This window comes from Chlorocebus sabaeus, chromosome X (assembly GCF_047675955.1).
Source record: "Chlorocebus sabaeus isolate Y175 chromosome X, mChlSab1.0.hap1, whole genome shotgun sequence".
Classification (NCBI taxonomy): Eukaryota; Metazoa; Chordata; class Mammalia; order Primates; family Cercopithecidae; genus Chlorocebus; species Chlorocebus sabaeus.
Window position 1 is genome coordinate 46,498,696 of NC_132933.1, and position 27,552 is coordinate 46,526,247.

Genomic DNA, 27,552 nt, shown 5'->3' on the forward strand with positions numbered 1-27,552 from the left:
GTGTGTGTCTGTGGTCTCAGCTACTTGGGAGGCTGAGATATGAGGACTGCATGAGCCTGAGAGATCAAGGCTGTACTGCACTCCAATCTGGGTGACAGAATGAGAGCTGTCTGTCTGGGTGACAGAATGAGACCTGTCTCAATAAAAAGACAAAAAAAAAAAAAAAAAAAAGAAGATAGAAAAGAAAAGAAAAAGGAAAAAAAGGTATCATGATAAACAATATTAATCTTTTTAAGTAAACCATTTTTCATGTTTAGTAGATATAATATTTATTTTTATAAAGACAAGTAAAGCCACCTTATAACATATTTAATTTAATGTATAAGGTATAATGAACTGGTTCAGTTTAACACAACTACATAAGATTTTTAATATTATGAACAACCTGTTTGGTTAACAAGATAGCAGCTATAAAAATCTATAATGTTTAGTTTGTTTCTCCTGCAGACTCAGAAAATAAATGTTTTCTTTTTGCTTTGCATTTATAAAATTTTGCAACTCAAAAAATCTCTTTCAGTATTCAATTTTAATTAATCGAGGCTAAAATATACTCAGTAATCTGTACTGTTCTGACTTTAAAATCTTATCAAATATTAATAACATATGCTCTTACAAAGTACCTTTCTTTGTAAATACAACTGACAAAATATTCAACAAAGTGTGTACAATAGTGCCTTGTATACATGTGTCTTTCTGGAGCTACTTCAGTGTAATTTAACAATCATTGCATAATAGCAGATGTATAATAGTTTCCATATAAACTATTAACTAAGCTCTAAAATATGGACATAGTTCAGCAAATCATTTCTGAGAAAAGGCATAGATGTTTATTTACCAACTATCTCTTTAAGTGGTAATTTCCTTGAAAAGACAAGGTTTATTAAATCATTTTAAAGATACTACTAGTAAGTGTTTAGCTAAAACCAATTTATGGAATTTTCAAAGGCTCAACTTGAAAATTCTTGAACTTCTTTGAAAATAACATATTCTATGGGCGATGAAGCCCCATGTGTTGAGCTTTGTTCACAGTGGATTCTTCCCAAAGGCTGACTGTACCAACTCCCTCCAAGAAAGGGAGACCTCTTGAGTCACTCTGAAGGAGGTCTACCCTTTCATGGTTTCACATCTAGAAAAGTCAAAGAGCTTATAACCAACGTCTTTTGTAAAGCAAGACACTCCAATGAATGATTTCTCCCCCAATTTCCTAAGTCAGTTGATTAATAAATTGCCCCTGGTAGGAATAGCACAGGACAGTGGACAAATGTGGTTTGCTGTTTTTTTTTTTTTAAGTGCTAACAAAGCCTATTATCTCTAAATGGACTGTCTGTGTAATGATTGAAATATAAGCAGCATAAAGTATATAGAAATTACACATCTAAATTGGATAGTCAAAACTTTTTAGACTGATGTCAGCAATTCTGTTACCTTGGCAATCATTACATACAAGTATACTTTATGTGCTTGCCAGACTATAAGATAATTCAGTCTTAGTGTAGCCATTCTTTACTATCTAATGTAAATTAACACATGACTGGTGAAAATCCAAAATCTACAGCTAGAACCAAAGCAGTCATAAGCTACTCTGAGACAAATGCCACAAACAGTAGTGCCCAGAATTTCTAGTGATTTCTTAAGACCTATACATTTAATTGAACCATTTCTTAGCCCTTCTCAGAAGGCTGGTTTTATCCAGCTTAAATCCAAATCCAATATTGTTTTTTTCTTAATATCGGCCCAGAATTTAGAGTTATTGATTTGCTTTTATCAGTAACAGAGTTAGCAGTGTGAGTCAGCAGCCTCTGAACCCCTCAGGTAGGAAGACTGTAGAAGGTACTTAAAAAACCATTTATTACTAGAAGACTGAATGAGATTAACTTTAAAAAGTTAATAATATTTCAGTTAGATAACTTGAAAACAAGGGCCCCAAATGGTAATCTTCTAGATAATTTGGAAAGTAGGGTTTATCGATTGACATGACATATCAGCCTCACTAACACCCAAGCATAACACTGTCTTTTCAAAATCATCAGTAATTCATATGTAAATAGCAACACAAGCTAGTAATTTCCTTACTAAAAGTGATATGCTTGTGCCCTCTGGTGGTAACATTTAGCATGTTCCCCTGATATTGCATATATTGTGAAATACAAAAAAGTATATTTGTATTTGAGAATATCATCAAAATTTGAGATAACAAATGTGGTTTGTTTTTGTTTGTTTTTTGTTTTTTTTTAAAAAAGTGCTAACAAAGCCCATTATCAACAACAAAGGAATGATGCATTGTGCTTCTGGATATATATTTTGGCCTTTAGACACATTTTTAACAAGATAAATCCCTGAGCCCTACTCACAGGAATCAAGCTGACAGCTACAGGAATCTTAGTAAACTGGTGGTCTATGATAGGCAATTCCTAGGGATTTACATCTTGGTTCTAGACCTTAACTGAGAAATTTTTGCATTTTCCAGCTTGGCTTTTACATCTATGGGTTTCTCAAAAAACCTCACCAATGCTGGTTCATTCAACAGCGATGCAAGAATCTGTTCAAATGCAAATGACCACTGGCTCCCTGTTTTTTCCTCACTGGGTCCTCCAGAAGCACAGACAGTACCAGAGAATCCTTTGGCTGATGATGTAGGGCTATGTAGTTTCCTTCCAACTTCTTCCATCCTGAGTAAAAGGCTGGTTACAACAGCAATGGCTTGATATAATGATTCTTCTTCAGGGTCCTCATGAAATAAGTTATAGAGGGTCTTTGAAAACTGAATAAACTGAGACTAGAAGACACAAGTTGAAAATATCACATTTGAATATTAGACTTAGCAAATATAAAGAGAACTTAGAAGTGAATAGTCTCCTATATAGGATTTGTACCATAGAAGCTTCACCCTAGAAATTATAAGAACTGGTGATTAATCCCAAAATAAATCTTGGTTCTAGAAAGTTGAGTATGGGCCAAGCGTGGTGGCACACGCCTGTAATCCCAGCACTTTGGGAGGCCAAGGCAGGAGGATCACCTGAGGTCAGGAGTTCGAGACCAGCCTGGCCAACATGATGAAACCTCGTCTCTACTAAAAATACAAAAAATCATCTGGGCGTGGTGGCAGGCGCCTGTAATCCCAGCTACTCGGGAGGCTGAGGCAGAAGAACTGCCCGAACCGTGAAGGCAGAGGTTGCAGTCAGCCGAGATCATGCCATTGCACTCCGGCCTGGGCAACAAGAGAGAAACTCCATCTTAAAAAAAAGATGAGTATGAAGCATGGAAGGAAATTTCATTTAGATGCTCTCACTTATTGCCTAATAGCAGTACATTTTATCCAGACTAATTCCTGGACTGTTTGCCTGCCAGCATTACTTAAATGTTAGGTGCTATTTTTTTTTTTTTCCCCTAGACAAGGTCTTGCTGTGTTGTCCAGGCTTGAGTACAGTGGTGCAATCATAGCTCACTGCAGCTTCCAACTTTTGGGCTCAAGTGATCCTCACACCTCCGCTTCTCAAGTAGCTAGGACTATAGGCACATGCCACCATGCCTGGCTAATTTTCACATTTTTTGTAGAGACAGGATCTCACTATGTTGCCTGGGCTGATCTCAAACTCCTGGCCTGATCTCAAACTCCTGGCCTCAAGTGATCCTCTCCCACTTTAGCCTCCCAAAGCACTCAGATTACAGGCATGAGCCACTGTGCTGGCCAGGTGGTACTTCTAATTAGACAAAGTCCCTTTGAAGCTGTCCTCACAGGGTGAACAAGAATTCTGGACAGAAATATAGTTATAATTATGCATAAATTAGGTTGCACTTGGACTTGCTTCCATGTAATGAAAAGTCACTGACATTAGAATCATAAGGCTTTTGTTTAAGAATTAAGAAGTTTAATCCTGAATTCCAGCAAAATAGCTGATGCAAACCAGTTTGAAGACCCCGACAGAAGAACAAAACCAGCATGAGAATAGTTTCTTCATCTCCCTGTCCAATGATTACACCCTGCATTCTTCGACCAATGATCTCCACACTTTGGCCCACTCCGAACCCCTTAAAAACCCTAGTCTCAAACTCCTCGAGGAGATGGATTTGAGGCCTCCTCCTATCTTATTCAGCAACCCTACAATCAAACCTCTTTCTCTGCTGCAACCTAATGTCTCGGTTTACTGACTTGCTGTGTACATCAGGTAAAGGAACTATTATGGTTACACCGTATTTCCCTACACATAAATCATTCATTCATTAACCAATTGTAACAATTAAAAATGAGTTCCACTTAATCCGAAATGGCTGGAGTGGGTAGCTCAGCCAGAAGGTGGGTGGATCACAAGGTCAGGAGATCGAGACCATCCTGGCTAATATGGTGAAACCCTGTCTCTACTAAAAAAATACAAAAAATTAGCCGGGCGTGGTGGCGGGCGCCTACAGTCCCAGCTACTCGGGAGGCTGAGGCAGAAGAATGGCGTGAACCCGGGAGACGGAGCTTGCAGTGAGCCGAGATCATGCCACTGCACTCCAGTCCAGACTGGGAGAGACAGCCAGACTCTGTCTCAAAAATAAAAAAGAAAATTTAAGGAAGAATAAGTTTTGGGACTATCTAGTAGTACAAGGTGACTCCAGGTAACACTTTTTTTTTTTTTTTTGAGACAGAGTCTTGCTCTGTCACCCAGACTGGAGTGCAGTAGCACGACCACAGCTCACTGCAACCTCGACCTCCTGGACTCAAGCAAACCTCCCGCCTTGGCCTCCCAAAGTGCTGGGATAGAAAAACATAAGCCACCGTGCCCAGTCCAAGGAACCCATTTGGACATGTTTCTCTTTAAAGGCTGAAGTGGGGCCTAAGTTGACAGATAAACGGGTTTGCCTGCTAATTGCACCTTGATGATCCATAGATATTCCTAGAAGATACCTGTCAATTTACAAAAGCAATTCCAACATAAGAATTCTACAAGTCAATCATCCTACCAGAAAAGTTTACTTGTAAATAAAAATCATATACAAAAGATATACTTCATGATAATATATTGTAACATTTTTCTTTCTTAATTAATCTACAGTTTTAGTGTTCCTATATAAATATAAATATATATATAATATATTTTTCTGGGTTCCTAGTTCATAACTCCCATAGTCCTTTGTTACAGTATTGTCTTATAATGTTGGGTGTATTAGGCCACAGGGGCAGGCCTCATAAAACAGAATCTTCTCCCCACTCTAATCTTCTTCCAACCTTCCTTTCTTCCTTCCTTCTTTCCTTCCTTCCTTCCTTCTTACTTTCCTTTCCTTCCTCCCTCCCTCCTCCTTTCCTTCCTCCCTCCCCTCTTCCTTCCTCCCTCCCCCCTTCCTTCCTCCCTCCCTTCCTCCCTCCTTCCCTCCCTTCCCCTTCCCTTCCCTTCCCTCCCTTTTCCCTCCTCCTCCTCTCCCTCTCCCCTCCCCTCCCCTTCCTTCTTTCTTTTTGAAAGAGTTTCGCTCTTGTCGCCCAGGCTGGAGTGCAATGGTGCAATCTCGGCTCATTGCAACCACCACCTCCCAGGTTCAAGTGATTCTCCTACCTCAGCCTCCCGAGTAGCTTTCTGATAGTTGGTCTTAAACCCTCCCTAGAAAGGGTCCTACCTCATATCCTTGGGGGAAGAAATGCTGACATCATGAAGCTTCCATAAAAACCCAAGAGAACTGGGTTCGGGGAGCTTCTGATAGCTGAATGTATGGAGGCTGACAGGAGGAAGGTAAAGAAGAACTCATCCACATGCCGGGAGGGTGACACACCCCAACTCCATGGGGACAGAAGCTCCTGTGCTTGGGACCCTTCCAGACCTCGCCCTATGTATCTCTTCTTCAGGCTGTTTATCTGTATTCTTTAAAATATCCTTCTCAGTAAACCAGTAAATATAAGGATTTCTCCGAGTTCTGTAAGTCTCTCTGTAGCAAATTAATCAAACTCAAAGAAGGGATAGTGGGAACCCCAACTTGAAGTTGGTCAGCCAGAAGTTCAGGAGATCAGACTTGTTACTGGGGGAAAGGAGAGAGCGGTCTTGGGGACTGAACACTCAACCTGTGGGATCTCATACTATTTCTAGGTAGATAGTGTTGGAATTTAATTGGAGGACACTCAGCTGGTATCTACTGCTTGGTGGTGGGGAAAACCCCCACACATTTGGCCACAGATGTTTTCTTCTATGTTGATGATTGTTATTGTTGTGGTGTGAGAGTAGAGGAAAAAAGGTACTTTGAGAGAATTTTTCCCTAAACAATAGTACTGTTCATTTATAATAATTCTAGAATAAATATGTCATACTGACTCATTTTAGAAAGTACTTATTCAATTGTCAAATGATACAGTCCACTGAAAAATATGAAGTTGTTTGACAGTTTTCATTTTGGTAAAGTTCTCGGGATCCTCCGTATCTGTACTAACCAGATTTTAATTTAAAAAAGAACATATTTTGATTAGGCAGTGTATAAGAAAAAGAGGAACTTAAGATTATGTTTGGATATAAGATCAGTAGGAACCAGGGTGTGACCCATCTCAGTAATTTATCATTCCCAGTACCTAGCATTGGGTTTGGTATCTGGTAGACAGTAAACAAATGTTTACTGAATAAATTAACATTTCCAATAAAGTTGGAAATATATTACACATATGTTTTTTCTATAGGTGCATGTCATAGCAGAAGAATTCTCTGAAACACTAGACACATTTAAGTGTTAAAAATAAAAAAAAAATCATTAAAAAATTTCTTCCCACTGTTCCATGCTCATCTGAAACTTAGATAATACATAGATTATTTAACTATTTTGGGAATAGCATGTTAGCTATTTTAGAGGTTACACCCACATTCATACAAAAAAGCAAGAACTTAGAATTTTCTTTTTGAAAATGCTATACCTGATTCATTCTTGGTAAATCCTTAATGTTTTCTTCTTTTTTGAAAAGCTCATCTTGCCATTGACTTAGATATGCTTGAATATCAATTTTCCCTTTGCCTGAAGAAAGGGAGTAAAACCATTTCATAAGGAACAGCCCACTATACTTTCTCAAATTTCAAAAATAATAATTATGATTAAAAGGTATTTCACTGAGATATGAGTCTATTTTTTTTTAATCCAGGAAATGATCTGAAATTCCTTTCATTTCACCCACTGGCTCTGAGAATACTTTTCCCATTCCTGTTTAGACTAAAACGTTTACTTTGGGAAGGTTAGGAACTAGTGAAGATGTGGCGAGAGAGGGAGAAAGGACATATTTAGATTAAAACAATACACCCCGACTTAATAATGCAAATTTTATGTATTCATTCTCATGTATATTATTAAGTTTAAAACAGCTTCTATATTATGTTCTTAATATGCATATATTGTACCAAAGTGGGCTGGGCACGGCGGTTCACACCTGTAATCCCACCACCGTGGGAGGCCAAGGCGGGCAGATCACCTGAGGCCAGGAGTTTGAGACCAGCCTGGCCAACATGGTGAAACCCTGTCTCCACTAAAAATATGAAAATTAGCCGGGTGTGGTGGCAGGTGCCTGTAGTTCCAGCTACTCGGAATGCTGAAGCAGGAAAATGACTTGAATCTGGGAAGCGGAGGTTGTAGTAAGCTGAGATCATGCTACTTCACTCCAGCCTGGGTGACAGAGCAAGACTCCATCTCAAAACAAACAAACAAATAAACAGATGTCCATGATATATTGCAAAATCAAAAAAGGAAATTATAAAACAGTACTTATGGATTTTTGTTTTAAAAAGAGAGATGTCTGCATATGTTGTGTATACACAGAAATAGATCTGAAAAGGATATAGGCAAAAATGTTTTCGGGTAGGGTTGAGTGAAGGCAAAAGGACTTATGTACTGTCTGAATTTCTTTTCCAAGAATTATCTATTACTTTTGAAATTAAAAATAAATCTTTTTAAAATAATAAAATTAAATGAATATGGGTCATTTACTATCATATTTTCTATAATTTCTGAGACATCAATAGCCTTTAAAAGGAATCCATCTTTTCCCCCTTTGTAGCTATCCTTATTTACATAAACAATAACTAAATAAATTAAATGATAACTCCTAGATCATAGTACCTTTTTCAGGGCTGTGTTTTGCTGATTCTTCTTCCTTCTCATTTTCAGGCTTGGAAACTAGAAGAAAAGATGCAATTGCATTCTGTAAGATGTTTAACAAATACTCTTTGAAAGTAAAATAATGTTTCGTATAGACATATAAGCACATTACATTATTCAGTTCTGCAAACAAATTTTAGCTGACTTGACCTATCATCAGAAGACAAAATATTCCAAAACTTTCACAGTAAAAAGAACACCGGGGGGAAATCCATATTTTAAAAAATCTTAGAAGGAAGTATACCAAATACTAAGTATTTATTTCTGAGTAGTATTTTCTTCTTTGTGACTTTCTTTAAATAAAGTTATATTACTTTTATTATCAGGTGGAAAAAAGCACATACTGGAAGTCAGAAGAGTGTGCTACAAAGCCCTGACTGTGGCAATAACTCACTGTGAAACCTTGCACAAGTCACTTCTCTCTGGGCCTCAGTGCTTTTATCTATAAAAGGAAGAGACTTGACTTGCCTTTATCTATAAAAGGAAGAGATTTGTAAGGTCCCTTCAAACTTAATGTTCAAACACTTTAACATATAATAACCACAAATATACATTAATCAGGGTTCATCCCTCTATAGGACATTGAATATTTATGAAAATAAACTAAAGGACACAAAAATAAGCTCATATCACTTTAAATTTTGTCTTGGAGACAGACTCATCCCTGTCTCCTACACCTACAGTGATTTATAATAAGTATTCACTGTTTGAAAAATAGCTATGACCTTCAATCATCAAATATTCTATTGTATTTTATCAAGGCATGAAAATGATCTAACACATTTTAGAAATTTCTGCAACATAAGTAGAAACAAAATACTTTTTTGAGTCTCCAATAAGCAAGAAATTCCATAAATCAAAGTCCCAAAATGCAATATGGTTAACCGGTCAAACATTTATGGACCATGCTAAGTGCTGTGGTAATACAAAAGAAGCATAAGGTAAAATGAAGCCCAATTTTAGCTGGGTAAAGTATATCTAAGTCAACAAGATCTTTATGGGTGACTAATCATCAAAACAGTTAAAGTTTTAAACAGGTATTTACCATGGAGCTGGCTGAAATAAAGTAATTCTTCCTTGGAAAGTTCATCTCCTTTTGAAGTATCCTTAGATTTCACTTCAGTATAAGCTGAAAACATATAAATAACCCAAATTACATTTATTAACAACCAGGGGCAGAGATGAGGTTCATAATGGGTCAGGAAAATCTGGGAACTGGGTGTTAAAGAGTTTCTGTATAAGAAAGATGTAAGTGAAGAAATGTAGAGGTGGTTCTACTCTACTGTAATATATAGTAATTATACTGTAATATACATAATATATATAAAATATAGTAAATGAAAGAAGTACTTGATCATTTTGAGTTCTATTATTTTTCCTACTTGTTGTTTTAATTGTTTTCCAAGAGCTATTAAAAGTTGAAATTGTTTAAATCTGGCATTTAGAAATCTCTGAAAATGTGACTTCAGCCATTTAAAAAAACATCTTCAATAATAAGGAAAACAGAAAGTTGGGTGCTTTAGTTTACTTCCTACCTGTGCTTTAACAGGTAAATAATGTTTTTCCTATTTTTTATCTCTCTGTTAAAAGCATAGTTGATGACAATATTAAACATTCTAAACTGCTTTTATAATTAAATTTTTAGGTGATTTGTCTTTTGCTTTTAATACTGTGTTTGTGATTTGAGTGTGTGAAGGGTTAAAGATGGCCTTTAGCTTGTTGGTCTGGTAAAGAATATTTCCTGGCTATCCTGAGAAAAGCTGAAAAGGGATCCCAGGTGTAGCTTTAAACAAATTATGAGGTGCTGTTTGTTTTTGTGAATTACCCAATCTCGGTTAAAAGGTACTTTTTGCAATGCTCCTTCAGTTTAAAGCCTAAGACTGTTTTCACAAAGTAGGGATCAGGCCTTGGCAAGGCATCCTCTTCAGATCAGTGGGAAAAACAAGTAAACTGAATGGTGTGGTAATTTTGAAGTAGTACGGAAGAATATAAAGAAATGTGAGCTTTGGAGTTAGACTTCAGTTTGCTATGCAATTTATTAGCGATGTGATCTTTGGCAAATTTTAATCTTTCCAGCTCTCAGTTTCCTTATCATCAAAATTGGAAGGATAATACCACCTATCAGGGATATTGTGAGAATAACATTTAAAAAATGCATGTAAAGTTAATATCTTGTCAGAGCAAGTGCTTAATACATGATAGCTTTTATTGTGCTTCCTTTTTAAAATGTTTAATATCCCTGCTGCCTTGTCCCATTTTTCTGAATAATTTGTAGTATTTTGCGAGTTTGGCAATTTGTCTAAAGTTAATTTCCACTCTAATGACAACAACAACAATTCAACATTATACCAACAAGCAAATGATATGTAATTCTTATATACAAACTTTATCATTAAATTGACTACTAACAGGAAGGAAACTTGTGGGCCCATATGTTACACAGGATCTCTTCCATAGAAGATCACTGTATCTATATTAGCAAAAGTAGTCATAATATAATTTGAGGGCCACAATGAAGCAACGATCTTATATCATGTTGAAAATTAGTTTAGTTGTTAAAAAAATCTGTAATTATATTTGTTAAAATGGAATAAATTCCTGCTGTACATCATTAAAGACTGGTAAACTCTTACCTGGAGGAATATGTAGCTTAAAAAGCAGCTTAAGCTTCTCAGTAAAACTTCCATTGTACATTATGTCTGTTCAATAAAATTCAATTGTAAATAATCATGTATCTAAAGAACATTGAATCAATTTCAGCAACAAAGATTAAGATACAGATATTAGTCAAAAATTAGGATTTAGAAACCTGTTACTTAAGCTAACAATTAACCACCTAGTCAGTCAGATGCTCTCCTTCAAGTGTATAATTGTATAAGCAAAATACTCTTTATCAAAAAAGTAAAATGCTCTCTTTCCTAGCTCCTTTCCCCCAATCTCAGATTTCTCTTTTCTTTTGAATGAGGCCTGTGGAAGACAGAACTGATCTTCAAGGGGTGATGCCCAATAAGAAAGCATGCTGGGGTATCTGGAAAAGCAAAGGAATAATGTCTATAGGTACAACATCTTGACTATCTGTAGGTACAACATGTTTGCTGGGTATTTATCTACCACTCTTCTAGGCTATGTGGTTGAATTTTTATGGGGAGGTCGGTGGCGGGGCCGGGGAGGGAGTCCTTCTGTAGTACCCATACATCTGAGTGTGGGAAAATTGGGACGTTGTCTTCCTTATGTTAACCCTTAAAATACACCTAACAGCTTGCTTTTCTGAAAGGATTGGGGAAAATAATATCAAAATACTTAGATTTAGTAACAAATGCAGAAAAGGGTCCATTTATTACTAAACACACTGTAACCCATGGTGATATATCTGACTAAATTGGCAATAATAGGCAGTACTAAGTATTTCTAGGAGCACTTTTTTTTTTTTTTTTTTGTAACTTAAAAAAATCATCTTACCAATTGCAGAGGAGAATTCTTTGAAGTTTATAAGGCAATCAGAGTTTTCGTCCAACAATCTGAATGTCCATAAAGCTAGTGAGTCTCTATTTGCCGAATGAGCCCAGGGACTCAACAAGTGATACAACGCTCTGAACTGCTGGCAGTCAATCTGATACTGTTCCAAATATGGCAGACTGGGGTCATGATGCTTCAATACGGAACAACCCAAACACCAATAACAAGATAAAAACAGCTCTTTCTATTAAAAATAAATAAAAAGGGAAAGTTACTAATTAGAAAAAGTAATTTTGGAAGATTTTAAAAACCATGTCTGCTAAAATAAAGATAAAAATAATTTAGAATGGCTGTGATACAATTCTGCTAAAAAAGCTTTATTTTTCATTTAAAAAAGAACAACAGTACCTTAAAGATGACATAAAGTTCATCCAATTCATGAAGGCTCAATTTCACATCTTGTGATACAACACGCAACTTTAAAAAGATTAAAAGCAATTTAGTACACAGAATTTAACATTGCAATAAAGAAATTCTCTTTGAATTTACTTAGAGTCTCTCTCTGCTAGAAGAAAATATTTGTCTTTTAACTTCTTAAATGAAAAAAAGTTATGTTATAAAGTTATCATCTATTTTATCCTTTTAAAAAGTAGTAGTAGACTAGTTCAATTCTACTCTAATATGTACTTTGCTATTCATCTCTTCATACTCAGAAATCACTGCCAAAGGACAGCCACTTAATGTCTATAAATATAAGTAACACTATTCTAAGTCTTATTCCATATATTCCTCTCTTGCCACATAAGCAGCATATCTAGTTATCACGTGAGGTTGCCATTAAATACTTCAAAGGCATTGGGAGATGTACATTCCCTATCTATGCCAAAAAACATAATCCAATAAGTAATAAGCTTAGAAAATATGTAATTTTATCCTGTTCCATGAAGAAGAAGCACTTCCTTATGTTAACCCTTAAAACACTCACATCTAACAGCCTGCTTTTCTGAAAGGGTTGGGGAAAATAATATCAAAATACTTAGATTTAGTAACAAATGCAGAAAAGGGTTCATTTATTACTAAAGCTAAACACACTGTAACCCATGGTGATATAATCTGACTAAATTGGCAATAATAGGCAGTACTAAGTATTTCTAGGAGCACTTTTTTTTTTTTTTTTTTGCTTAAAAAAATCATCTTACCAATTGCAGAGGAGAATTTTTTGAAGTTTATAAGGCAATCAGAGTTTTCATCCAACAATCTGAATGTCCATAAAGCTAGTGAGTCTCTATTTGCCGAATGAGCCCAGGGACTCAACAAGTGATACAACTCAACAAGTGATACAATAATGGTACAATCATGGTATCTAAGAAATTTGAAAGCAAAGGTAAAGAAAAAAGCTAGAATTGAGGAAATAGGGAAAATTTAAAAAAAAAAAAACCCAGTAGACTCAGTAAATAAAATTAAGAGTTGGTTTATTGAAAAAAATCAATAAGATGGACAAATTTCTGGCAAGTGAGATGAAAGAAATCACAAATGACTATCATTGAGAAGTGGGTAATTTAAGCATGGATACAGAGGTCATTTAAAGTGCCCAGCAGGGGCATGGTGGCTCACGCCTGTAATCCCAGCACTTGGGAGGCTGAGGCAGGCAGATCACTTGAGGCCAGGAGTTCAAGACCAGCCTGGCCAACATGGTGAAACCCTGTCTCTACTAAAAATACAAAAATTAGCCAGGTGTGGTGGCGTACGCCTATAATCCCAGCTACTTGGGAGACTGAGGTACAAGTATCACTTGAACCTGGGAGGCAGAGGTTGCAGTGAGCCGAGATCATGCTACTGTACTCCAGCCTGGGCGACAGAGTGAGACTGTCTAAAAACCTGTCTAAAAAAAAAAAAAAAAAAAGGTGCCCAGCATGGGATGGGCCAATATGGCAAACTAGAAGCAGATAATGGGTGCTGCTCTCTTATGGAGGGGAAACAAAGGGTTTAGTGAACACTGACCCTAAAAGCCGACCATCTAAGAAACCACACTGGGAACCATCAAAGCAGCAAGGGTACACAGAGAGCAGAGAGGAGTGAAGCTGGGCAGTAGCCTATCTGGCATCAATGTTGAGTCAGGAGAAGCTCCCCAATACGAGAAAGGGTAATTCACACTCTCTATGGGGATCTGTGTAAGGCTGGGAATGGGAGAATCCCCCTGCCCTAACCCCCTACTCACGACTCTCATCCTCCCACCTCACCTCTAAACTGAGGCAGAGAGCCACCCAGACAGTTTGTGGCGGCAACTCTTAAGTCCAAGGGGACCTCTACAAGCCTCGGATCCCGGAACAGACCAACACTAGCGCCACAGACCCAATAGAGGCCACAGTCATGATGCCTGGGAGCAGTAAGATTGGTCCACCCTCCTCACCAGACAAGGCTTGGTGCCAGCTTCCAACCCAGCACTCCTGCTTCTGCCTGAAATCAGCCAGAGGCTGCAGCCTCCTGTTGTCCCATGAAACACCTACACGGCAGGGCGGACGACCCCACCCACTCCTGGCAGGGTGGATGACCCCACCCACTCCTGCCACTGGTAGCCAGGCGGGCAACACCTGCTAGAGCTTCCAGCCCAGATGTCCCGCTTCTGCCTGAACTCAGCCAGTGGCTGCAATATCCTGCTGTCCCTGGAAACACCCAAAAGGCAGGGCAGGTGACCCCACCAAAGTCCACCACTGGTAGCCAGGTGGGCGATGCCTGTTAGAGCTTCCAGCCCAGTGGTCCAGCTTCTGCCTAAACTCTGCTGGCAGTTGCAACCCCGGGTACCCTCGGGATGCACTTGGACAGCAGATGAGGTGACACTACTCACCCCCGCAGCTTCTAGCTGGGCGGGACTTTCTGGTTTAGGTGGTGCCCAAGCATCACTCAGAGATGAGACACCCAGGTTCGCAGGTTGATAGAGGGGTGGTGTGTGCCTCCCTCCACAGGGCCGACTCAGTAAGGATAAGACCTGTTTGCCAACTGTGGCTCCTACCTAAGGGAGCCCTGTGAACCAGAGCACCCAACAAAAGAAATGTGGGCATGAAGCCAGTAATTGGAGGGGGTTCCTCCAAGGCCCAGGGGTGGACTAGGTGAATGGGCCATCTCCCTGCCCCCAATCACAGACCACTACCCCAGAGCCATGCAGCAGAGCAAGAAGCCATCTGCTGGCTAACACTCTTAAGTGCCACCTACTGGATTGCAGCCCAAAACACAACACTAAAATACTCTGCCAGTATATACCACCTGTGAAAACTAAGGTAAAGGCTCCTACCGGCACCCAGTCTGAGCCAATGCATGTGTACGCTGCCACCCTGCTACAGATGCTGGCATGCACGAGCAAGCATGGATTCCACTGCCACCATCCCGATTAAGTGTTTTGGCTAGCACCTCCACTGCAGTGTTGAAGCCAATGGACTGGGAACACCTCGGCCTCTCTGGCAGAGCAGGTTCCTAGCCCCAAGGGCCCGGAGAACAAAGCTGGGGGTCTGGTACCAGCCCCACAGAGGTAGTGCACTCATCTCAGGAAAGCTCAGGTGAGCTTTGGCCATCTGAAATCTTCAAAATCAAAGTCAGTCAACTGAACCCACCTTATACCACAATCAAACCCCCAAGGGCATCAAAGAAGATAAAAGCCAAAAAAAAAAAAAAAGACCCATCCAAAGGAAAACAACTTCAGAGATTAAAGGAATATCAGCTCACGCAGATGAGAAAGAATCAGCACAAGAACTCTGGCAACTCAAAAAACCAGAATGTCACCTTACCTCCAAACAACTGCACTAGTTCCCCAGCAGTGGTTCTTAGCTAGGCTGAAATGGCTGAAATGACAGACATATAATTCAGAATATACATAGAAATGAAGATCATCGAGATTCAGGAGAATGTTGAAACCCAATCCAAGGAATCAAAGGAACACAATAAAATGATACAGGAGGTGAAAGACGAAATGACCATTTTAAGAAAGAATCAAACTGATCTGATAGAGCTGAAAAACTTACTACAAGAATTTCATAATACTATCACAAGCATTAACAACAGAATAGACCAAGCTGAGGAAAGAATCTCAGAACTCGAAGACTGGTTCTCTGAATTAGCTTAGACAAAAATAAATGAACATTTCCCCAACTTTGCTAGACAGGCCAACATTAAATTCTGGAAATGCAGAGAACCCCTGCAAGATACTATATAAGATGACCATCCCAAAGTCACACAGTCATCAGATTTTCCAAGGTCAAAATGAAAGAAAAAATATTAAAGGCAGCTAGAGGTAAGGAGCAGGTCGCCTAAAAAGGAAATCCCATTAGCCTAACAGTGTACTATTCATCAGAAATGCTACAAGGCAAAAAAGATTGAGAGCCTATATTCAGCATTCTTAAAGAAAAGAAACTCCAGCCAAGAATTTCGTATTCAGCCAAACTAAGCTTCATAAGCAAAGGAGAAATAAGATCCTTCTCAGACAAGCAAATGCAAAGGGAATTCATGTTCATTAGATCTGCCTTACCAGAGATCTTAAAAGGAGTGCTAAATATGGAAAGGAAAGACGATTATCAGCCACTACAAAAACACACTTAAGTACATAGACTATTGACACAATAAAGCAACTACACAATCAATCAATTTTGCATAATAATCAGCTAACAACATGATGACAGGATCAAATCTACATATATTAATATTAACCTTGAATGTAAACAGACTAACCAGAATGTAACCAGACTGCCCTAATTAAAAGGCACAGAGTGGCAAGTTGGATAAGATAGTGAGATGCAACTGTATGATGTCTTCAAGAGACCCATCTCACATGCAATGACATCCAAAGCCTCAAAGTAAAAGGATGAGGAAGAATCTACCAAGCAAATGGAAAACAGAAAAAAGCAGGGGTTGCTATTATGATTTCAGACAAAACAGACTTTAGGCCAACAACAACACCACCACAAAACAAAAAAGGAATTATATAATGGTAAAGGGTTCAAGTCAACAAGAAGACAACTATCTTAAATATATATGCAGTCAACACAGCAGCACTCAGATTCATGAAACAAGTTATTAGAGGCCTATAAAGAGACTTAGATAACTACACAATAATAGTGGGGGACTTCAACACCCCACTGACAGTATTAGACATATCATCAAGGAAGAAAACTAAAAAAGATATTTGGGACCTGAACTCAACACTTGACCAAATGGACCTAACAGACATCTACATAACTTTTCCCCCCAAAAACAACAGAATATATTCTTCTCATCTGCACATGGCACATACTCTAAAATTAACCACACAATCAGACATAAAACAATCCTCAGCAAATTCAAAAAACCCAAAATCATAACAACTATACTCTTGGACCATAGCATAATAAAAATGAAAATAAACACTAAGAAGATTGCTCAAAACCATATAATCACATAAAAATTAAACAATCTGCACCTGAATGACTTTTGGGTAAGCAATGAAACTAAGGAAGAAATCAAGAAATTATTTAAAACTAATGAGAATAAGGATAAAACATATCAGAATCTCTGGTACACAGTTAAAGCAGTGTTAAGAAGGAAGTTTATAGCATAAATGCTCACATCAAAAAGTTAGAAAGATCTCAAATTAACAACCTAACATCACACCTAGAGGAACTAGGAAAACAAGAATAAACCAACCCCAAAGCTAGCAGAAGACAAGAAATTACCAAAATCAGAGCTGGTCTGAATGAAATCAAGACATGAAAAGCCATATAAAAGATCAATGAATTCATGACTTGGCTATTTAAAAGAATAAGTAAGACTGATAGAACACTAGCTAAACTGATAAAGAAACAAGAGATGATACAAATAGACACAATCAGAAATGACAAAGAGACATTACCACTGACCCCACAGAAATACAAAAAATACCCTCAGAGACTACTATGAACACCTCTATGCACACAAACTAGAAAACCTAGAAGAAATGACAAATTCCTGGAAACACACAACCTGCCAAGATTGGACCAGGAAGAAATTGAAACCCTGAACAGACCAAAAGCAAGTTCTAAAATTGAATCAGAAAACAAAAAACAAAAAACACCAATCATAAAAAGCCCAGGACCAGATGGATTCACAGCCAAATTCTACCAGACATATAAAGAAGAGCTGGTACCATTCCTACTGAAACTATTCCAAAAAATTGAGGAGAAATGACTCCTCCTTAACTCATTCTATTAGGCTAGTATCATTCTGCTACCAATAACTGGCAGAGACACAACAAAAAAAGAGAAAACTTCAGGTCAATATCCTCGAGGAGAACAGATGCAAAAATCCTCAACAAACTACTAGCAAACCAAATCTAGCAGCACATCAAAATGCTAACCCACCATGGTCAAGTATGCTTTATCCCTGGGATACAAGGTTGGTTCAACATACACAAATCAATTAATGTGATTCATCACAAAAACAGAACTAAGAACCACACGATCATCTCAATAGATGCAGAAAAAGCTTTCAATAAGATTCAACATCCCTTCATGTTAAAAAGCCTCAACAAATTAGGCATTGAAGAACTATATTTCAAAATAATAAGAGCCATTTATGACAAATCCACAACCAAAATCATACTGAATGGGTAAAAGCTGGAAGCATTCCCCTTGAGAACTAGAAGACAAGGATGCCCCCTCTTACCACTCTGGTTCAACATAGTATGGACAGTCCTAGCCAGAACAAGAGAAAGAAATAAAAGGCATCCAAATAGGAAGAGAGGAAGTCAAACTATTTCTATTTGCAGATGATATGATTCTATATGTAGAAAACCCCATAGTCTCAGCCCGAAAGCTCCTAGATTTAGTAAACAACTTTGGCAAAGTTTCAGAATACAAAAATCAATATACAAAAATCAGTAGCATTTCTATGTACCAACATTGTCCAAGCTGAGAGCCAAATCAAGAACTCAGTCCTACTCACAATAGCCAAAAAAAGAATAAAATACCTAGGAATACAATAACCATGGAGGTGAAAGGTCTCTACAATGGGAATTACAAAACATTGCTCAAAGAAATCAGAGGTGACACAAGCTAATGAAAAATATTCCATGCTCATGGATAGGAAGAATCAATATTGTTAAAAAGGCCATACCAACCAAATCAATTTACAGATTCTGTGCTATTCCTATCAAACTACCAATGACATTCTTCACAGAATTAGAAAAAACGATTACAGAAAATTCATATGGAACCAGAAAGGAGCCCAAATAGCCAAAGCAATACTAAGCAAAATGAACAAAGCTAGAGGCATCACGTTATTCACCTTCAAACTATACTACAAGGCTACAGTAACCAAAACAGCATGGTACAGGTACAAAAACACATATAGTCTAACGGAACAGAATGAAGTGCCCAGGAATAAAGCTGCACACCTACAACCATCTGATCTTTAGCAAGGTCAACAATAACAAGCAATGGGGAAAGGACACCCTATTCAATAAATGGTGCTGGGATAACTGGCTAACCATATGTAGAAGATTGAAACTAGATCCCTACCTTTCACCATATACAAAAATCAACTCAAGATGGATTAAAGACTTAAATATAAAATGTATAACTGTAAAAAGCCTTGAAGAAAACCTAGGGAGTACCATTCTAGACATAGGCGGTGGCAAAGATTTCACGACAAAGATGCCAAAAGCAATTGCAACAAAAATAAAATTTGACAAATGGGACTAATTAAACTAAAGAGCTTCTGCACAACAAAAGAAACTAGCAACAGAGTAAACAGACAACCTACAGAATGGGAGAAAATATTTGCAAACTATGCATCTGACAAAGGTCTAATATCCAGAATCCATAGGAACTTAAAAAATTAAAAACCAGGCCAGGCATGGTGGCTCACGCCTGTAATCCCAGCACTTTGGGAGGCCGAGGTGGGTGGATCACGAGGTCAGGAGATTGAGACCATCCTGGCTAACACAGTGAAACCCTGTCTCTACCAAAACTATAAAAAATCAGCCGGGCGTGGTGGCACATGCCTGTAGTCCCAGCTGCTTGGGAGGTTGAGGCAGGAGAATGGCGTAAACCCGGGAGGTGGAGCTTGCAGTGAGCCAAGATCGTGCCACTGCACTTCAGCCTCGGAGACAGAACAAGACTCTGTCAAAAAAAAAAAATAAAATAAAAATAAAAAAATAAATAAATAAAACCAAAAATCAAACAACTCCACAAAAAAGTGGGCAAAGGTCATGAACAGACACTTTTCAAAAGAAGACCTACATGCAGCCAACAAGCGTATGAAAAAATGCTCAACATCACTAATCATTAGAGAAATGCAAATCAAAATCACAATGAGATATCATCTCACACAATCAGAATGGTGATTATTAAAAAATCAAAAAATAACAAGATGCTGGTGAGGTTGTGGAGTAAAGGGAATGCTTATACACTGCTGGTGGAAATGTAAATTAAGTCAGCCACTGTGGAAAGCAGTTTGAAGATATCACAAATAACAGAGAACTACCATTCAACTCAGAAATCCCATTACTGGTCATATACCTAAAGGAGTATAAATTATTCTACCATAAAGACACATGCATATGTATGTATGTCACAGCATTATTCGCAATAGCAAAGACATGGAATCAACTTAGATGCCCATCAATGGTAGACTGGATAAAGAAAATGTTGTCGCCGGGCGCGGTGGCTCAAGCCTGTAATCCCAGCACTTTGGGAGGCCGAGACGGGCGGATCACGAGGTCAGGAGATTGAGACCATCCTGGCTAACACCGTGAAACCCCGTCTCTACTAAAAAATACAAAAAACTAGCCGGGCGAGGTGGTGGGCGCCTGTAGTCCCAGTTACTTGGGAGGCTGAGGCAGGAGAATGGCATAAACCCGGGAGGCGGAGCTTGCAGTGAGCTGTGATCCGGCCACTGCAGTCCAGCCTGGGCGACAGAGTGAGACTCCGTCTCAAAAAAAAAAAAAAAAAAAAAAAGAAAATGTTGTCAATATATACCATGGAATATTATGCAGCCATATAAAAGAACAGTATTATGTTCTCTGGAGCAACATGGATGGAGCTGTAGATCGTTATACTAAGTGAACTAACAGAGGAAAAGAAAACCAAATACTGCATGTTCTCACTTATAAGTGGGAGATAAACATTGAGTACACATGGACACAAAGAGGGGAACGATAGACACAGGGGCCTACATGAGTATGGAGGGTAGGAGAAGGGTGAAGATCATAAAACTACCTATTGAGTACCATTCTTATTACCTGTGTGATGAGATAATCTGTACATGAAACCCTGTGACACATAATTTACCTATATAAAAAACGTGCAGCTGGGTGTGGTGGCTCATGCCTGCAAACCCAGCACTTGGGGAGGCCGAGGTGGGTGGATCACCTGAGCTCAAGAGTTTGAGACCAGCCTAGTCAACATGGTGAAATCCCATCTCTACTAAAAATACAAAAATTAGCTGGGCATGGTGGCAGGCACCTGTAATCCCAGCTACTAGGGAGGCTGAGGCAGAATTGCTTGAACTCAGGAGGTGGAGGTTGCAGTGAGCCGAGATTGTGCCACTGTACTCCAGCCTGGGTGACAGAGTGAGACTCATTCTCAAAACAAAAACAAAAACAAAAACAAAAACAAAAACAAAAAACAAAACAAAACAAAAAAACAAGGAAGCCTGCTTCTACTGCTATTATTCAATAATTCTCTGAAGATCCTACCTAATGCAATAACACAGAAAAAAGAAAAGAGGTATAAATGTTAGGAAGGGTCAAAATTCTAAGACTGGAAATGACATGCTTGTCTATTCAGAAAATTCGAGGTCAACTAAAAAAATAGTACAATTAATGAGAGTCAATAATGCGACCACTTAGAAAAGCAACATACCCAAATCAATAACTTTTACACACACAGCCAATAAACAATTAGGCAATGTAAAGGAAAAATGATCTCATTCATATTAGCAGCAAAACCACAAAATATATAGGGGTAGAATAAACCCAAAAGAAATGTGTAAGACCTACATGATGAAAACTAAAAATGCTTACTAAAGAACATTTAAAAAGACAGATTGTTACAATGAATAAAAGCCTTAACAGATTTCAAAATAGACAAACTACAGTAACTGAAACAGTGTGGTACTGTTGTAGTAACAAAAAAAGAAAGTCCAGAAATAAAGCCCATGTATGTACGTAAGAATTTAGCATATGAAAAAAGTAGAGTACTGTGGGTTAAATAAACTATTTAATAATTGGTTTTTACAAAATGAGTGATTTCAGTTGGAAAAAACATAATATTACATAATACACAAAAATATACTCTAGGTGTATTAACGTTCTAAATGTTAAAAAAGCAATACCAGTACTATAAGCCAATATGAAAAAATATTTTTATAATTTATGTAATTTTAAATAGGGAAAGCTTGCTAAGTTTGATATGAAACCTAGATACCATGTAACAAAAAAGAGAAAGACTTCATGAAAATTTGTAACTTGTATAATCTGAAAGACATTATAAAGATAATGAAAGAAATAATAAGACTAGGAGGAAATATTAGGCCACAAATATAGCTGACAAAGAACTAGTACTACTAATAGTCAAAAGAGCTCCTACAAATCAATACTTAAGACAATCTCATAGAAAAATAGGCAAAGGCTATGAATAGGCAATTAAGAGACTAAATTAAAAAGGCTAATAAACATATGTGATCAGTGAATTGAAACCTTAAATGAAAAGTGATATTTGAGCTATCACATTGGCACAAATTAAAGATTTTGTTTTGTTTGCTTTAGAGACAAGGTCTGGCTCTGTTGCCTAGGCTGAAGTGCAGTGGCATGATTATAGCTCAATGTAGCCTGGAACTCCCAGGCTCAAGGTGATCCTCCCATCTCAGCTTCCTAAGCAGCTGGGACTACGAGTGTGTGCCACCATGCCTGGCCAACAAATTCAAGATTTTAAATATCTGGTGTTAGTGAGAATGTGGGGAAAGGGACATTCTTACAGGCTGCTGGTGGGATTACAATTTGGCAAAATCTTTTGAAGCATAATTTGGCAGGGACCTGTCAAATTTTAAATGGGCATACCCTTTTACCCAGCTTCCACTTCCAGATATCTATCTTGCAAAGAATATATATACAAGAATGTTTACATACAGTATTATTTGTAAGAGCAAAAAAGGGAGACATATTAAATGTACATCAATAATGAGTAATTTATAGCATATCCATATTATGGTACACTATTCAATGCATTAGGAAGAGTGAGGTAGATCTATATTTACTGATATTCAATAACCATGATCTATTTCTGAATGAAAAAAGTTGCAAAGCAAAGTGACTGGTATGATCTCATTTCAAAAACTATATCCTTCCAATACACATGTATGTGTGCAGACACCTAGAGAAAAGATCTGAAAGGATATATGCCAAATTATTTTAAGATGTTTACTTCTGGGGTGGGGAATCTACTTTTTACATTGACGTAATGCTTAAATTATTTACAGTGAGCATGTATTACTTCAGTAAATTAAAAAAAAAAATGCTAACATATAAAAACTAAAACAAGGGGCCCTATGCTAACCATGTCACAGTAACCTCACTGAATTATTCAATTGAAATCTAAACCTGGAATCTTCAGAAATGTTAGTCTTCCCAGATTTGTATCTCTGAGGACCTTGGCCTTTAAGCAAGTAGGTTTACAAAACAACACATAGCCATGATAAAAGCTCAAACAGTATAGAAGAATATAAACAGCAAAGTAAAACTCTCCTCCTTCTGACCAGCAATCTATTAATCCGATTCACCAAAGGCAACCAATATTAACAGCTGCTTATGGAGCCATCCAAATATTAAAAAGACAAGTATTTAAAACATAGTATTTACTTTAGGTATCCAAGGATAATAATATTCGTTGGAGCACTGACTACTGTGTAGATCAGCTGTTCTTACTGATGCAGCACATCACAAAAATGTTATGCTTAAATGCCAACATGATAGCATTCAACACTTAGCTGCAGGCTAGGTGTGGTAGCTCACGCCTGTAATCCCAACACTTTGGGAGGCCTAGGCAAGGAGGATCTCTTGAGTCCATGGGTTTGAGACAGCCTGGGAAACACACTGAGACCCTATCTCTAAAACAAAATTTAAAAAATCAGCCAGGCATGGTGGTGTGTGCATGCAGTCCCAGCTCCTCAGTAGGCTGAGGAAGAAGGAGTTTTTGAGCCCAGGAGGTAGAGGCTACAGTGAGCCATGATCATGCCGCTGCATTCCAGCCTAGGCAACAAAGCGAGACCCTGTCTCAGTGGTCTTGAAGGTCAAATAGTACAAAACATGTTGGAGAAGGCAACATAATTCAACCTGAAGAAAATAATTTATTTTCTCTAAAAAATAATTTACCATAGGCTAAACCTTGGCAAGGATCTAGCTCAAAAGTTTAGTCCTTTTTATTTGCCCAGAATGATAATTTCTAAAGAAAGTTAAAGAAAAAAATTACTCCAACTGGTTTTTCCCAGTTGGTTGTATACTTACCACATTCTGTTTTGTTGTTTCCTCTAGGGTCTGTATCACATACAACCTATTTCGACAGCGCATACTGTGTATATCTTCATAGCGAATATTACCATATTTCTGCAAGAGATATGATTTCAGTAGATATTCATTCATAATAAACATCCACTTCTTCTTTTACAATTCAGTTTTATCAGACTCAATTCTTGGAGGCCTTGATTCTATTTCTAGGTAATTTCCTGATTGTTCAATGATTTTGCAAATTTTCACCTCCCACGTTCAGTTTTTAAATATATTCACTGGAGAGAATTCCATCTACTATGTACATAGACTAAGTACAAAAATATGGGTAAAATTCGTAATCTCTAAGAAGTGAATAATAATAATAATGAGAATAATTCACCTTTTGATACAGAGATAGATGTTTAAAGTAGTCATTATTTGCGAAAGCAAGTGAATTTAATTTCATTTAATGAAAAACAAATTGAGACAGAGGAGGTTACACAACCTAGGAACAGTTCACAAAACTCATTTTAAAAGTTAAGTTGGATTTTAAGTTGTATGTCTACTTGCGTTATTATCTTACACTTAATATACCACTAGAGATATGCCATAGTTCAATCATTTAAAATATGCTAGGTAATATATTTATGGCATGAAAAAACTTACCTCATTTGATTCTCTAATCAAATCTGTAATATCCACTCTAGTATGACTGGTTTTTTCATCACTCACATTTGAACCCTGCTGAACATTTGAAGGCAATGGACTATCCTTATTAGTGACATTGTCAAAGAACCTATTGAAAAGTGATAGTAATACAATAATTAGTGGAACTACCATTATTAAAGCAGAGAAATGACACCTAATTTCTCCCTAGGTAGAGGTTACTTTCAACTGAAAGGACAAGAGAAGGTCTCATGAAGAAGTGGAACTTGTTTTTGTGTTTGAGATGGAGTCTTGCTCTGTCACCCAGGCTGGAATGCAATGGCACAATCTTGGCTCACTGCAACCTCCGTCTCCTGATTTCAAATGATTCTCCTGCCTCGGCTTCCCAAGTAGCTGGGATTACAGGTACCCATCAACATGCCTGGCTAATTTTTGTATTTTTAGTCGAGATGGGGTTTTGCCATGTTGGCCAGGCTGGTCTTGAACTCTGGACCTCAGGTGATCTGCCTGCCTCGGCCTCCCAAAGTGCTGGGATTACAGGCATGAGCCACCGCGCCCGGTCAAGAAGTGGAGTTTGAAGATGGTTGAGCGTTAGGAGGGCATGGGTGAGGGAAATGGGATAGTGAAGGAATCATTTGGGGTTTTGAAGGAAGCAAACAGACTCAGAGTAATTGGCAAATACCACATAGCCCAGTAAGAGTGGAATATAGGGTATGTAGAAGCGTATAGGGGGAAATAAGTGAAGAAAGGTAGACTGAGCCCTTACCACAGAGTTCTGAATGCCAGAGTAAGATGTTTGTATTTTATTCTGTATATAATGGGATTTCATGTGGCATTACGATAGTTGCCCATTCAAATATTTATTCATTTAGCATACACACATACACACACATACAACACATGTGCTCCAATACAAAATAGCATCCATACAAAAGTTACTAGGAAAATAAAGTTCAACCCACCTGCAACCACATAGAAACCAGAATAACTTCCCAACCACTGGATATTTAACATTATCAACTACCCTTTTCCTGCTCGAACTACTTCTACATAGACACTTTATAGCTCAAACTGGGAATATGAAAGTCCTAGCATACTGAATCAACAATATTAGTGTAAATGTGTACATAATTTAGTAGTTCACTTCAAAGTGATTTATTCTTGCTGTATTTTTTTCTGGAGATAGAGGACTGGACTTTAGGCATAGCTGTTTCATTCAAGTGGTTTTGTAATGTCAGGCAAATTGAAATTTCTAGGGCTCAGTTTCCTCTGTAAAACATGGGGATTGAACAACATCATTTCTCAAATTTCCTTCAGATTTAAATGTTATGGTTCTTACAATACCTGTTCAAAGCTGTCACAGCTTCAGCATCATCTTTACAAGTCAGCAGTTTGTCTAAATTATAGTCAAGTATTGCCAATCCCAGTTGCAAAATGGCCTTTATTCCATCATAGAAGAAACAGTCCACCACATTCACTGCACTTTCAATAGGTAGCACACTAATAAAAAGTGTGAGAAACCAAGAGAGAGAAACTGAGGAAAAGAATGTCATATCAGTCATGTGTTCTGTCAGCTGAGGAAGGTGATCCCTGATAAGTTCTTCAAAGACTGCCTGATCCACCAAGGCACCTAGAGAGTATCAAAAGAAGTTTAAAAATAAACATTTTTCAAAAGGACTTGTTTCCATACCTCCCCACTTCTATTAGCATGCTGATGTATCTCATTTTTCTTCCTTAAATTATGAACTCTTTCAGAACCTTTTCTGTATTTTATACATCTAACTGCTAGTAGTGTCATGTACTTCAGAAACACAATTCAAATCACTTGGAGTTATTTATTGAGTCTTTATTATATGCAGAGACCTGTACTAGTTATTATAAGAGCTATACCAATTAATGAAATAGTCTCATGTTCAGGGAGTTTAATAGCTAGCACAACTCAAGATAAATACACAAATAATTATAATGAAAGACAGTACAATCAATGACCTAACCACAATCCTGAAAGCCTATTACGGTACAAAGAAGAGACCATCCATAAGTTTTAAGGTGAGGGGTCACAGATCTGTAAATATTTGATGACTAAAGAAAATATTGGCCAGGCACGGTGGCTCACATTTGTAATCCCAGCACTTTGGGAGGCTGAGGCGGGCAGATCACGAGGTCAGGAGATTGAGACCATCCTGGCTAACATGGTGAAACCCCGTCTCTACTAAAAAAAAAAAAAAAAAAAAAAAATATTAGCCAGGCGTGGTGGCGGGCACCTGTAGTCCCAGCTACTTGGGAGGCTGAGGCAGAAGAATGGCGTGAACCTGGGAGGCAGAGCTTGCAGTGAGCCAAGATGGTGCCACTGCACTCCAGCCTGGGTGACAGAGGAAGGCTCCATCTCAAAAAAAAAAAAAAAAAAAAAAAAAAATTAAAATTAAAAATATATACAATTAACAAACTAAGAACTTCATCCTTCTTTGAAATCTTGCAAATTATCTATATAATTCATACAAATGTGGAGATTTTAAGCTGATTGAAATCTCTCTCCCATCAAGAAACTACAAAAATTCACCAGTAGCTCTTGATACTTGAGATCACCATTGTTTTAGCAATATAGAGCTTATAAACTTAATGTTTCCTTTTTTGTTAAGAAACAGACCAGGTATTTTATTTTAAAAAGCAACATATTAAACAATCTTTCCGACTATACATTCAGTACAAAAAGCTCTTCTTTTGAGAATGTCAGTGAATGTGACATTTTGATATTGCTTGCATTTTATACCACAACTGAATTCATCAGTCCTTCTATTTTATTAGTAATTAGACAAGAGACACTAGAATTGTTTAGAAAAGAAATGTACATC

The 27,552-nt window shown here is 37.7% G+C and overlaps 1 protein-coding gene across 1 annotated transcript in view; it reads right to left on the reverse strand.

Moving 5' to 3' along the window:
* Positions 1–298: 298 nt before the first annotated feature.
* TBC1D8B (TBC1 domain family member 8B) overlaps positions 299–27,552 on the reverse strand; it is a 66,649-nt gene continuing 39,395 nt past the window's right edge. The window contains exons 12-21 of the mRNA XM_007992470.3: positions 26,045–26,330; positions 24,701–24,830; positions 24,053–24,151; positions 11,959–12,027; positions 11,554–11,794; positions 10,728–10,793; positions 9,140–9,223; positions 8,056–8,112; positions 6,866–6,963; positions 299–2,776 (exon numbers count right to left, since the gene is read on the reverse strand). Coding sequence (XP_007990661.2) covers positions 2,420–2,776; positions 6,866–6,963; positions 8,056–8,112; positions 9,140–9,223; positions 10,728–10,793; positions 11,554–11,794; positions 11,959–12,027; positions 24,053–24,151; positions 24,701–24,830; positions 26,045–26,330 — 1,487 coding nt within the window. The 3' untranslated portion in view covers positions 299–2,419. The remainder of the gene's footprint in view (positions 2,777–6,865; positions 6,964–8,055; positions 8,113–9,139; positions 9,224–10,727; positions 10,794–11,553; positions 11,795–11,958; positions 12,028–24,052; positions 24,152–24,700; positions 24,831–26,044; positions 26,331–27,552) is intronic.